The sequence below is a fragment of the Heterodontus francisci genome, chromosome 5 (genome assembly GCF_036365525.1).
Source record: "Heterodontus francisci isolate sHetFra1 chromosome 5, sHetFra1.hap1, whole genome shotgun sequence".
Taxonomy (NCBI): domain Eukaryota; kingdom Metazoa; phylum Chordata; class Chondrichthyes; order Heterodontiformes; family Heterodontidae; genus Heterodontus; species Heterodontus francisci.
The window spans coordinates 96,473,930-96,488,698 of NC_090375.1; the positions used below are offsets into that span (position 1 = coordinate 96,473,930).

Here is a 14,769-nt window from a genome sequence, read left to right on the forward strand (position 1 = left end):
GAGATTAGAAAGTGTAGATGTACAAAGGGACCTGGGTGTCCTTGTCAATAAGTCACTGAAAGCTGACATGCAGGTGTAGCAAGAAATTAGGAAGGCTAATGGTATGTTAGCCTTTATCACAAGAGGATTTGAGTACAGGAGTAGTGAAGTCTTGCCTCAATTGTATAGAACCTTGGTTCGACCACACTTGGAGTACTGTGTGCAGTTTTGGTCCCCTTACCTTAGAAAGGGTATTATTGCCATAGAGGGAGTGCAACGAAGATTCACCAGACTTGTTCCCGGGATGGTGGCGGTGTCTTATGAAGAGAGATTGGGGAAACTCGGCCTGTATTCTCTAGAGTTTCGAAGAATGAGAAGGGATCTCATTGAAACCTACAAAATACTTAAAGGGATAGATAGAGTAGATGCAGCTAAGATGTTTCCCCTGGTTGGGGAGTCTAGAAACAGGGGACACAATTTCAAAATAAGTGGAAAGCCATTTAGGACAGTGATGAGGAGAAATTTCTTTACTGGCCTTAAGCAAGTACTGACATATACAGCGTCACTCCTGTCTCATGGCTCATCTGCACTGGTCACTCTGAGGCACTGTAAATGCGCAGCACTGTGGCATTGGGATGACATAGTTACACGGCCATTCAGCCATCTCAATGCAGCATTCACCCATCACAGAATATGGGGTTCGGGTACATGCAAACTGTTCACTTCAATTTAGTCATTGTTGCTTGGTGTTGCCTCATGCATGGGTCTACAACCTGGACTCACATTTCATGGGTGCCTTTTAATTCTGAATCATGGAGTGACCCTTCCTTATTCATTCCTCTGCTGCCTTTGTTGCTGTAGAACCCCTCCTTTTTGCCTTTGTCTTCAACCTGCCTGATGCCTGCACATGTGCGTTTAAAAATTGCAACTGTATGCACGATGCTGGCGCTAGGATCTGTCCGTTACTGTTAATTGGCCAGCTCCTTGCCTGCCTGCAGGCCTCTAATTGGCTGTTTTTGATACAATGCCGTAGGAAGTCCCACCACCTGCCTGTGCGTGCCAATGACCCACATTTCCACCTGATGTTGAGCTGTCCGCCTGATCGGTAAAATTCAGATTTCAGTCTCATGCAGGAACGTGGCCACAGTGAAAGACTTTGTGGGTCCTTGATTGCTGGAAATGGACTGAAGATCTTCAGCAAGCAATTAACATATTTGGAGGTGGGCAGGTGAGTGTGGTTACTGCTGCCATCTGTGTTCTGGATTCAGAAAAGATTTTGAAAGACCTTCTTGGTTTGCAAATCCTGATGAGTGGGTACCTGCATTATAGGAAACAGATGTTTTCTGTAATGTCTCATTCTGAGACCCTCCAAATTAACATCTCTTCATTTTCTCCTCTTCATAACAAAGGAATAAATGATTTCCTTTGCAAACTCCATGCTGCCAGTCTACAGCTGTACTTTTTGCAGAGCTAACTAAAAGTAATAGGAAAAGTTCTGATAGAACATCCAAAGTAACAAATAGACCAACATACAGGCACAGTAGTTACAGCAAACAAAATAGCCTCCTCCAAGCAGTATCTACTTCAAGAACACCTTGCTGGTGCCCTTACTTTCATTAATATAGTAATTATTTGAGGTAGATTTGGGCAGAAGTTGGGGAAACGGGTTGGAGAGGTTTGCCACACCTACTTGACACCATTTAAATATGGCAGGCTGGATATCTGATGGGTCTTAAAGGGGACTATCAGCACCTCCCTCTGCAACAGGTCTTCCCAGTATTTCTTGTTGATTCCTCCTCATGGGAAGAGACAGCAAGAGCCTAATGAACAAGAGAAACCCTCCATCCTCCACATTCCCAGCCCCAGTAGACATTTTTTCTCTATTATTTTCCTAAGTGGAGTAGATGGGGTAGAGGTATCACCAGCATTCTTTTGGCACTTAGAGCTTGTAGACATTCCACTGAGACTAAGAACACACATGTCCCCATATGGAAGGCAGGTGTCAAAGTATGTGTGGGAACAGTGCTATCTCTCTTACAGATTTATATCGTTCTGCACAAATATGCCAGTGATAAGGAATACAGCAAAGGCAGGAGCAGCTTTTGATACTTACCTTGCCACTCTTTGTCAAGTCACTCAATTTCTTACAGGATTGAAGTGACATAGAGGCGGTTGAAAAAGGTGACACTGTTACCGTTGTGATAATTGCCCTCTCTTCCTTCCTCCAAATATGCTCTCCTTTCTGCTCCTGACTTCTGGCAATGGCACTTCCAGCTTGCTCTCAGAGAAACTGGCAGACCATCTTTCTCTTTTTCTCGCTGGCTGGCAATTTTCAGGTTCCAACACTGTATTATCTCCTTGCACGCATGCAAATTTTCACTTGGAGTTGTGAATAATTATGATAGTGAGCTAACCCTGGAAATGTGCATGTTGGTAGCATGCTACCAATCCGCCAAGAGTTGCACACCTTTTAAAACACTCTGAACTGAAAATCACCTATTTAATTAAATTATAAATAAATCAAATAAAATAATTGCTTTTCAAAAATATGATTACCTTCTTTCAGCATTTTAATAGCAACAGGTACATTGTCATTCCAGATGCCTTGCCACACTTCTCCATAATTACCAGATCCTATGCACTTTACTAAAGTGAATTCTTCTTTTGGTCTTTCCCATTTGTCCACAGTGTTATATGATAAGTGACGAAGAGATGGCTTTTTCTGTTGATAAATAATTACTGATTTAGGAAGAACATGTCAATTTAGATAAATACCGGTCAGAATGGGATATACAAACATATGAGCAATAACGGACCGGTAAAGACCCTCTGGTCCATCCACCTTGTAGCTCACAATTGTGATGCTTTGTGTATCATAATATATACTCTGAACCCACCCGAATCCATTTGATTTCCTGAGAAGGGCAAAGAAATAGATAAAAATGCAGGCTAATTTGGGGAAAATGTCTGGGAAATTCCTCTCCTATCCATTTCGGTGATCAAAACTACATTGGAACATAAGAACAAGAGTAGGCCTTTTAATCCTTTGAGCCTATTACGTCATTCAGTGAGATCGTGGCTGATCTACGACCTAACTCCAAAAACCTGCCTTTGCCCCATATTACTCAACACCTTTGGCTGATGAAAAGTTTTTAATGTCAGTTTTATAATTAGCAGTTGATCTACATCAATTGCCATTTGCTGAAGAGATTTCCAAACTTCTACTACCCGTTGTGTGAAGAAGTGTTTCCTAATTCCACTCCAGTAAGGTCTGGTACGAATGTTTAGGTTATGTCCCCTAATGCTAGACTCCCCAACTAGCGGAAATAGTTTTTCCCAATCTACTTATATGTTCCACTTAATATCTTGAAAACTTCAGTCAACTCACCCCTTGATCTTCTAAATTTCAGGAAATACAACACTAGTTTGTTTAATCTCTCCTTGTAGCTTGACCCTTAGACATCAGGGTATCATCTTCGTAAAACTACATTGCACTCCCTCCAAGGCCAATATATTCTTCCTGAGGTACGGAGCCCAGAACTGCTCGCAGTGCTCCAGGTGTGATCTAACCAGCATGTTGTATAGCTGAAGCATGACTACTACCCCCTTGCATTCTATTCCTCCAGATAAAAATACCAGTATTCCATTAGCCTTTTTGATTATTTTCTGTACCTGTTCATGACATTTTAATGATCTGTGTACCTGGACTCCCATGTCTTTTTGGACGTTCACAGTTTATAGTATTTTACCATTTAGCAAGTACACGGTTCTATCCATTTTAGGTCCAATGTGGATGACTTCACATTTGCCTACATTTAAATCCATTTGCCACAGTTTTTCCCATTCACTTAATCTATCCATTTTGCTTCCATTATTACTGCTTACTATACCACCTATCTTTGTGTCAGCAGCAAATTTGGATATGTGACTTTCTATCTCAGCATCTAAGTCATTAATGAATAGTGAATAGTTGAGGCCCCAAAACAGATCCTTGCGGGATACTACTAGACACATCCTGCCAATTAGAGTACCTGCCTATGGTCCAGGAGATCACTCTGGCTCCGAATTCCCTGAAGTACCTATTTTTATTAAGTGGCCGTCAGGCAAGCCCCGCACCTGCCAAGAATGAGGAAAATTAATTTCGCCACATGAACATTGATTTTGAACTGTTGTTGGTGAAGAAAGAACTTATTTTTAAAAAAAATTGAAGACTTTGGCTGGAGAGAGACATTAGCATATCAATAGACAGTACTTCAAAGGACAAAGGGGCTATTCCCTCCTCCAATTTAATCCACAATGGACTTTTAATTCCCAGACATTGAAGGTGGAAAGGCTAGCATTCCAGGTTAACTGCTAAAATGGCCAAATACACAAACAGATGTGGTCGGACCAGTTTGGGTCGAATGCTTTTCCTTGAAGGGTACATGAATATTGTGCATTCGACCTGCCCACATGCACTTATCCAAGTTATACATCAAATGCAAGTCATGAGCCCAATATCACAACACGTTAAGATCTGCCCGAAGCCGACAAGCATTGTCTGCATTCCTAATATTCATAAAATTATAGAATGATTATAGCACAGAAGGAAGTCATTCAGCCTGTTGTGTCCACACTGGCTCTCTGCAAGAGTTACTCAGCGAGTCCCACTCCCCTGCCCTTACCCCATAGTCCTGCAAATTTTTCTTTCTTTAGATGCTTATCCAATTTTGAAAGCCATGATTCGATCAACCACCACCACATTCTAATGCAGTGCATCCCAGATCCTAACCACTCCCTGAGTAAAAAGATTCTTCCTCATGTCATCTTTGGTTCTTTTGCTAATCACTTTAAATCGGTGGCTCCCTGGTTCTCCACCCTTCTGCTAATCTACACCTTCCAGACCCCTCATGATTCTGAACACCTCTATCAAATCTCATCCCAATCTTCTCTTCTGTAGGGAGAACAACCCCAGCATCTACAATCTATCCAGGTAACTGAAGTCCCTCATCCCTGGAACCATTCTTGTAAAGCTCTCCTGCACCCTCTCTAAAGCCTTCACATCCTTCCTAAAGTGTGATGCCCAGAATCGGACACAATACTCCAGTTGAGGCCAAACCAGTCTTTTATAAAGGTTCATCATAACTTCCTTACTTTTATACTCTCTGGCTCGTTTTATAAAGCCCAGGATCCCATATGCCTTTTTAACTACTTTCTCAATGTCTCCTGCCAACCTCAATGATTTGTGCACATATAACCCCATTTCACTTGCATAGATCTTAGTCTCATTTGCAAATTTGCAGATCGTGCCCCAAACACCTATATCCAGATCATTAATAAAAATAGTAAAGAACAACAGTCCCAACACTGATCACTGTGTGATGCCACTGGTGACCTCTCTCCAAATAGGTCTTCCGTTTGTACTCTATTTCAAGCTCATCACCACCCAGTGGGGTTAGCCAATTTAACCTCTCCAAATCATGTCCCATTTTCGTGATGTTTGCTCTTCTAAAATCTGGTACTAGTTGCAGATTCTCAGTACTTTTTGTTCTAAAAACCAACTAAAACCATATAATTTTGTGGTGACTGTTGCCCTGATGTTCCCCTACGTGGAGGCCTGATATGAGGTCAGATTTGCTACCAAATAATAGATCTAATTTATGATTAACCCTAGTTATTTCATTAACATGCTGACTCAGGAAACAGGCTGGAATATTTTCACCGGATAAGTTTATAACATGTTACAGATGAAATTTTAAAATACTGCAGAAAGATTTCACCAAAGAATCATAAAAATTACAGCAAAGGGCATTTTGTCCACTGTTCCTTTGTCAAGTGGAAGTATCTACTCTAGTCTTATTTTCCTTATATCTTTTCTGTGTTTTTCCTTTGCAAGCATTTCCATAATTTTCTTTTAAGCAATGATTTGATTTAACGATTTGATTTAACTGTTACTTTAGCATGCCCATCCTAACATATAGTTGATTGTATATTGTGATACTGTCAAACTGGTAAAATAAAACGCTGGGAAACACCATTTTTTTCAAGGGTGTAAAGCAGAGGAACCCATTATACCGGATATCTGATATTCTTGTATTTAACTTACACTTCTGCAGTATTTGCCGATTCATTTTCCTGCATGAATTCACATGATTTGACACTGAATTCATTCCTTACTATTGCCTTTGCCTCTGCTATTAACAAACAATAACCAAAGTGGTATCATCACACTGAGCCAGCTAATGGAAACTCTAGGGTCTGGAAATCCATGCCCATGTCCAGCTGGGCATAAGCTGTTCCTATTTTCTCCAGTGGAGTCAATACTGGAGGGCATGATCTCACTGGGATTATGTTCTGAGAATTTTTGGGGCCAAGCTAATTAACATCCTGTCACTTTCTCATTTCCTCATAATCCTGAGAGAACTGAAAGAACAGCATTTTAAGATTCTGTATAAATTATTTGAATATATTCTGCTTTTGAACTTACCTTTTTGCTTGACCTATTTAATTTAACACCATAGTGTATAGCATTATGTTTATAATGCTCAACCAGTTCATGAATCGAGTCAAAATCTGAATCTTTTGTTATGTGAAATCGACCATTTTCCTTTTGCAAAATCACAACATGAATGACCGATCCTCCAACAGTAGCTGAAAAAAAATTCCAATTAATAATCAATCACCACATTTATATTTATATCGGATGCTGTGAATGTTATAATTCTCGGTGCTGGAGGAAAGACTGGTGTGTTAATTTTCACTTCTATTGCCTGGCAATAATAGTGAGGCAATAGCCTCAAAATGGTAGACATACCACCCCTCTAACACCAACAAAGAGTCATAGAGTTGTTTACGACATAGAAAGAAGCCATTTGGCCCATCGAGTCCATATTGGTTCTCTGCAGAGCAATCCAGTCAGTCCCACTCCTTTATTTGATCCTTGCAGCCCTGCAAGCTTATTTCCTTCAAGTGCCTATCCAATTTTCTTTTAAATTCATTGACTATCTCTGCTTCCACCACCCTGATGGGCATCTCTTGCCCAAACAGAAGAACACAAGAAATAGGAGCAGGAATAAACCATATTGCCCATTGAGCCTGCTCTATCATTCAATACGATCATGGCTGATCTTAGGCTTCAATTCCACTTTCCCGCCCACTCGCCATTTCCCTTGATTCTTTGAGAGACCAAAAATCTGTCTATCCCAGCCTTAAATGTATTCAACGATGGAGCATCCACAACCCTCTGAGATAGAGATTTCCAAAGATTCACAACCCTTTGAGTGAAGTAATTTCTCCTCATCTCAGTCCTGAATGATCGGCCCCTTATCCTGAGAGCATTCTCCGTGTTTTAGATTCCCCGACCAGTGGAAACAATCTCTCAGTGCTACCCTATCCAGACTCTTCAGAATCTTGAATGTTTCAATGAGATCATGTCTCATTCTTCTAAACTCCAGAGAATATAGGCCCAATTTACACAGCCTCTCATCATAGGACAACCCCCCCCTCATCCCAGGGACCAATTTAGCTGTACCACCTCCAATACAAGTATATCCTTTCTTAAATGTGGAGACCAAAACTGAACACAGTACCCCTCACCAAAAGCCTGTACAATAGCAGCATTCCCAAAACCTTCAATCTGTGTCCCTTGTCCTTGTACGATCAGTTAATGGGAACAGTTTTTCCTTGTCTAATTTATATAAGGCTGACATAATCTTGTACACTTCTATTAAAACTCCCCTCAATCTCTTTTGCTCCAGGAAGATCAACCCCAGATTTTCCAACCTAACCTTGTAACTAAAATCTGCCATGGAACCATTTTAGTAAATGTCCTCTGAACCCTCTCAAGGACCCTCACATCCTTCCAAAAGTGTGGTAACCAGAACTGGACACAATAATCTAGTTGGGACCTAACCAGAACTTTATAAAGGTTCAGCGAAACTTCCCTGCTTTTGTACTCAATGACTCTGTTTATGAAGCCCAAAATCCCAAATGCTTTACTAACCACTCTTTTTATAGGTCTTGCCACCTTCAAAGATAGATGCACATGCATCCCCAGGACCCTCTGTTCCTGCACACTCTTTAGAACTGTGCCATTACGTATATATTGCCTCACCCTATTCCTTCTAATGCGTTACCTCACACTTGTCTGCATTGTCATGCAGGCTCCCACCTGCCAAGTCTGAGGCATATTAATTTTGTCATATGAACACTGATTTTAAACCGATGCTGGGAAGAAGAGAAGGCCTGTTACAATGGCTGCCATACACTTAGCTGAAAAACATTTGCATAATAACACAGTGCTTGTGGAAACAAAAGGACCATTCCCTGGCACATTCAACCCACAATGAATTTTGATCACCAGACATTGAAGGTTGAAGGAACAGCATTCCAGAGACTGCTAAGGTGATAAAATCCACAAAAGCCAGGATTGGTTAAACCAGCTAGTCACATGACTAACTGGCTGGTCCAGGGTTTTTTGAACTAGCCACAGAGTTTATGAACTGGGAAAGACTGTTTGCTCCTGAGTGAGAAGACCTCTCCTGTCTGCTCCCATCTCGTTCTCACAAGCCTTTGGACCCACTGAGGACACATGAGCATCAAGAGAGAAAAGTCTCCTACATCAAATAAGGTTTAAGAAGAAAACTGGGCCCCAACAAAAAGCAAGACCTACCTACAATCAAGGACTTTACAGCGAGCTCGAAGAACAGTAACCAAAACCTTCTTCAGATATTGCCTCAAACTTTTCCACTTTATTTCTTTTGCTCTTTTCTGTCTCTATCTGCATGTGTGCATTGCGTATGCATGCATGGGCACGTCGTGTATCCGTAGGCTAGTTTCTTTGTCTTATAATTGGAAGTCAGTGAACAAGGATTCACTAAGGGGGAGGTAAAAACATGGTGTGTTTAAAATTAAACCCTGTTACGGTAAGACCAGGTGAAGGCTGAGAGAGAACCCTAGACCCCGTTCTCATCGGGTCGCAACAGTATTAAATTCAATCTACCACTTGTCTTCCCATTCTGCTAGTCTATTTATGCCCTGTTGCAGGCTGTTTTTTTATTCGTTCATGAGATGTGGGCATCGCTAGCTAGGCCAGCATTTAGTGCCCATTCCTAATTGCCCTTGAGAAGGTGGTGGTGAGTGGCCTTCTTGAACCGCTGCAGTCCATGTGGGGTAGGTACACCCACAGTGCTGTTACGAAGGGAGTTCCAGGATTTTGACCCAGCAACAGTGAAGGAATGGACATATCATTCCAAGCCAGGATGGTGTATGGCTTGGAGGGGAACTTGCAGGTGGTGATGTTCCCATGCATTTTCTGCCCTTGTCCTGCTAGGTGGTAGAGGTCACGGGTTTGGAAGATGCTGTCTAAGGAGCCTAGGTGCATTGCTGCACTGCATCCTGTAGATGTTACACACTGCTGCCACTGTGCGTCGGTGGTGGAAGGAGTGAATGTTTGTGGATGGGGTGCCAATCAAGTGAGTTGCTTTGTCTTGGATGGTGTCGAGCTTCTTGAGTGTTGTTGGAGCTGCACCCATCCAGGCAAGTGGAGAGCAATCCATCACACTCATGACTTGTGCCTTGTAGATGGTGGACAGGCTTTGGAAGTCAGGAGGTGAATTACTCGCCACAGGATTCCTAGCCTCTGACCCGCTCTTGTAGCCATGGTATTTATATGACTACTCCAGTTCCTGGTCAATGGTAACCCCGAGGATGTTGATAGCGAAGAATTCAGCGATCGTAATGCCATTGAATGTTAAGGGGAGATGAGCAGATTCTCTCTTGTTGGAGATGGTCATTGCCTGGCACTTGTGTGGCATGAATGTTACTTGTCACTTACCAGTCCAAGCCAGGATATTATGCAGGTCTTACTGCATTTCTACCTGGACTGCTTCAGTATCTGAGCAGTTGCGAATGGTGCTGAACATTGTGCAATCAGTGAACGTCCCCACTTCTGACCTTATGATTGAAGGAAGGTGATTGATGAAGCAGCTGAAGATGGTTGGGCCTAGGACACTGCCCTGAGGAACTCCTGCAGTGATGTCCTGGAGCTGAGATGATTGACCTCCAACAACCACAACCATCTTCCTTTGTGCTAGGTATGACTCCAACCAGTGGAGAGTTTTCTCCCTGATTCCCATTGACTCCAGTTTTGCTAGGGCTCCTTGATGCCATACTTGGTCAAATGCTGCTTTAACGTCAAAGGCAGTCATCTCACCTCTGTCCACCATTTACAAGGCACAAGGCAGTCATCTCACCTCACTTCTTGAGTTCAGCTCTTTTTTCCATTTCTGAACCAAGGCTGTAATGAGGTCAGGGGCTGAGTGGCCCTGACAGAACCCAAACTGAGCTTCACTGAGCAGGTTATTGCTGAGTAAGTGCCGCTTGATAGCACTGTTGACAACTCCTTCCATCACTTTACTGATGATTGAGAGTAGACTGATGGGGCGGTAATTGGCCGGGTTGGACTTTATTTTATTTTTTATTTAGAGATACAGCACTGAAACAGGCCCTTCGACCCACCGAGTCTGTGCCGACCAACAACCACCCATTTATACTAACCCTATAGTAATCCCATATTCACTACCACCTACCTACACTAGGGGCAATTTACAATGGCCAATTTACCTATCACCTGCAAGTCTTTTGGCTGTGGGAGGAAACCGGAGCACCCGGCGAAAACCCACGCGGTCACAGGGAGAACTTGCAAACTCCGCACAGGCAGTATCCAGAATCGAACCCTGGTCCCTGGAGCTGTGAGGCTGTGGTGCTAACCACTGCGCCACTGTGCCGCCCGCTCTTTTTGTACCTGGGCAGTTTTCCACATTGCCAGGTAGATACCTGGTATGGGTGGGTGGGGGGGAAATGTAGGGACGGGTGGGGATGTGGTAGGAATATGGGTTTAATGTAGGATTGGTGTAGATGGGTGGTTGATGGTCAGTGCGGACTCGGTGGGCCGAAGGGCCTGTTTCAGTGCTGTATCTCTAAACTAAAACTAAACATACCAATGTTGTAGCTGTACTGGAACAGCTTGGCTAGGGACGCGGCAAGTTCTGTAGCACAGGTCTTCAGTATTATTCCCTGAATGTTGTCAGGGCCCATAGCCTTTTCAGTTTCCAGTGCCTTCAGTCATTTCTTGATATCATGTGGAGTGAATCGAGTTGGCTGAAGACTGGCATCAGTGATGCTGGGGACCTCGGGAGGAGGCTGAGACGGATCAACCACGCAGCACTTCTGGCTGTAGCTTGTTGCAAATGCTTCAGCCTTATCTTTTGAGGATGGGGATTTTTGTGTTGTTAGTTGTTTAATTGTCCACCACAATTCATGTTCATATCATCCTCATTGTTTGCTACTCCTCCAAGTTTGGTATCATCAGCAAATTTTGAAATTCCACTCTATATTGCAAGATCCAAGTCAGTTATATATACCAATAAAATGCAGTGGTCCTAGCAGTGACCCTTGAGGAACACCACTGTCTACCTTCCTCCAGTCTGAAAAACAACTATTTACCGCAACTCACTGTTTTCTGTCCTTAAGCCAATTTGTTTTTATCCAATTGGACACTGTTCCACCTATTGCATGAGCCTTAATTTTATTAACCAGCCTTTTATGTGGCACTTTATCAAATGCTTTCATAAAATCCATATAAACAACATCCACCACATTCCCTTCATCAACCTTCTCTGTTACTTCATCAAAGAATTCAATTAGATTAGTCAAGCAAGATCTGTCATTTACAAATTCATGCTGGCTATCCTTAATTAATTCAAACCTCTCTAAGTACCTGTTAATTTTATCTCCTGATTATTGTTCATATAATCTTACCCACTACTGATGTTAAACTAACTGGTCTGTAGTTGCTAGGATTATCCTTACACCCTTTCTTGAATAAGGGTGTCACATTTGCCACTCTCTATTCCTCTGTCACCTGCTGCATATCCAGGGAAGATTGGATAGCCCTTTGCTATCTCCACCCCCACGTCCTATTGCAACCTGGGATGCAAGCCATCTGGACCAGGTGCCTTATCTACCCTAAGCATAGCCAGCCTTTCCAGTACCTCTTCCCTCTCAATTTTTACCCTATCCATTGCCTCTACTCTCTACTCTCTCCACTTCGATCGATATTTTGTCAGATTCCTCTTCCTTAGTAAACACTGATGCAAAGTACTCATTAAGTATATGAGCCTTGCCCTGTGCCTCTAAGTATATATTGCCCTCTTTGTCCCTAATAGGCCCCACTCCACCTCTTACTGCTCGCTTACTATTTACATACCGGTAGAAGATCTTTGGGTTCCCTTTTATGTTAACTGCCATTCTATTCTCATATTCTCTCTTTGCCAGTCTTATTTTCCTCTTCACCTCGCCTCTTAATTTATTGTATATGGCCTGGTTCTCACTTGAAGAATTCACCTGACATACATCATACATAATCGACATACATAATCTCTATCTCCCTCATCATCCAAGGTGCCCTGTTTTTGTTCCCCTACCTTTTGCCCTTGTTGGAATGTACCTGGTCTATACCTGAAGCATCTCTTTTTTAATGATAACCTATTGTTCCATTATAGCTTTTCCTGTCAGTCTACTGTTCTATTTTATCCTGGTTCGATCCCTTCTCATTGCATTGCAATTAGCCCTCTTCCAATCTAACTGTTCTACCTACCTTGTTCTTTGTTTTCTGCATTACAAGTGTAAACCTTATGATACGATGATCACTCTTATCCATGTGCACCCCGACAGACACTTGGTCCACTTGGCCCACCTCATTTGCCAGCACCAGATCCAACAATGCCTCCTTTCTAGTTGGGCCGAAAAATTACTGATCAAGGAAGGTCTCCTTAATGCATTTGAGGAATTCCTCCTCCTCCTCACCTTTTACTCTAAAATTATCCCTATCGATATTTGGGCAATAAAAGTCCCCCCGGTATCTCCACTCCATAGTTCTTTCACATCTCTGTGATTTCCCTGCAGATTTGCTCCTCTATCTCTCTCTCACATTATTTGGAGGCCTATAGAATAACCCGAGTAGCTTGATCAGACCCTTTTTGCTTCTCAACTCTAACCAAATGAAATCGGTTCTTGCCCCCTCAAGGACATCCCCTCTTTCCAACACTACAATGTCTTCCCTAATCAGTACTACCACCCCACCTCCCTATTCTCCTTCTCTGTCCTTTCTGAACACTTTATATTCTTGTATATTAAGCACCCAGTCCTCACCATTTTTAAGCCACGTTTCTGTTATCGCCACTTCATATGTCCACACTGCTATTTGCGCTTGTAGCTCACCAGCATTATTTACCAAACATTGTGCATTAGAATGCATGCATTGTAATCCTGTCTTTGCATTCACCATAGCCCTTCCTGGAACAATTCCAGTGTCCGGGATGAGCATGTGTGCAGGAAGTGTCTCCAGCTGCAGCTCCTGGAAGCCCAGGTTTCGGAGCTGGAGTGGTGGCTGGGGACACTGTGGAGCATCCGCGAGGTGGAGAGTATCGTGGATAGCACGTATAGAAAGGTGGTCACACTGCTGTCTCAGACTCCACAGGCAGGAGGGGAATGGGTGACCAGCAGGCAGATCAAGAGGACGAGGCAGGCAGTGCAGGAATCTCCTGTGGCTATTCCCCTGCATAGTGCTTTGGATACTGTTGGGGGGGGAATGGCCTCTCAGGGGAAAGCAGCAACAGCCCAATTCATTGCACCATGTTTGGCACTGGGGAGGAGTAAAAAGTGTGGGAATGCAATAGTTATAGGGGATTCAATTGTAAGGGGAATAGATAGACATTTCTGTGGCTGCAAACAAGACTCCAGAATGGTATGTTGCCTCCCTGGTGCTAGGGTCAAGGATGTCTCAGAGCGGTTACAGGACATTCTGAAGGGGGAGGGTGAACAGCCAGTGGTCGTGGTACACATTGGTACAAACTACATAGGTAAAAAAAAGGAATGAGGTCCTAAAAGCTGAATATAGGGAGTTAGGAAGTAAGTTGAAAAGTAGGACCTCAAAGATAGTGATTTCAGGATTATTACCAGTGGTTCCACATGCTAATCAGAGTAGAAATAGCAGGATATATTGGATGAATACGTAGCTCAAGAGATGGTGTGAGGGGGAGGGTTTTAGATTCCTGGGACATTGGACATTCTGGGGGAGGTGGGATCAGTACAAACTGGATGGGTTACACCTAGGCAGGGCCGGGACTGATGTCCTAGGGGGAGTATTTGCCAGAGTGGTTGGGGAGGGTTTAAACTAAAATGGCAGGGGGATGGGAACCTTTGCAAGGAGTCAGAGGAGGGGGGATGAAGGGCAAAAACAAAAGACAGTAAGGGGAATAAGAAAAGTGACAGAGAAATCAAGGGCCAGAATCAAACAGGGCCACAGTAAAAAATAGTGGGAAGGGAACAAATAATGTGAAAAAGACAAGCCTTAAGGCTTTGTGCCTTAACACATGTAGCATTCGCAATAAAGTGGATGAACTAACCACGCAAATAGATGTAAACGGGTATGATATAGTCGTGATTACGGAGACATGGCTGCAGGGTGACCAGGGATGGGAAATGAACATCCATGGGTATTCAGTTTTTAGGAAGGACAGACAAAAGTATAAGGCAGTGGAGTTGCATTGCTGGTTAAAGAAGAAATTAACGCATTACTGAGGAAGGATATTAGCTCTGATGATGTGGAATCAGTTTGGGTAGAGCTACGAAACACTTAGGGGCAAAAAACGTTAGTGGGTGTTGTATATAGACCCCCAAACTGTAGTGGTGATGTTGGGAAGGGCATTAAACAGGAAATTAGAGACGTATGCGATAAAGGAACATCTG

At 43.0% G+C, this 14,769-nt stretch overlaps 1 protein-coding gene across 1 annotated transcript in view; it reads right to left on the bottom strand.

The window, feature by feature from the left end:
- Positions 1–14,769, bottom strand: part of LOC137369973 (tyrosine-protein kinase FRK-like) — a 40,221-nt gene that overhangs the window by 12,209 nt on the left and 13,243 nt on the right. Inside the window, exons 3-4 of the mRNA XM_068031816.1 lie at positions 6,446–6,609; positions 2,536–2,701 (exon numbers count right to left, since the gene is read on the bottom strand). Coding sequence (XP_067887917.1) covers positions 2,536–2,701; positions 6,446–6,609 — 330 coding nt within the window. The remainder of the gene's footprint in view (positions 1–2,535; positions 2,702–6,445; positions 6,610–14,769) is intronic.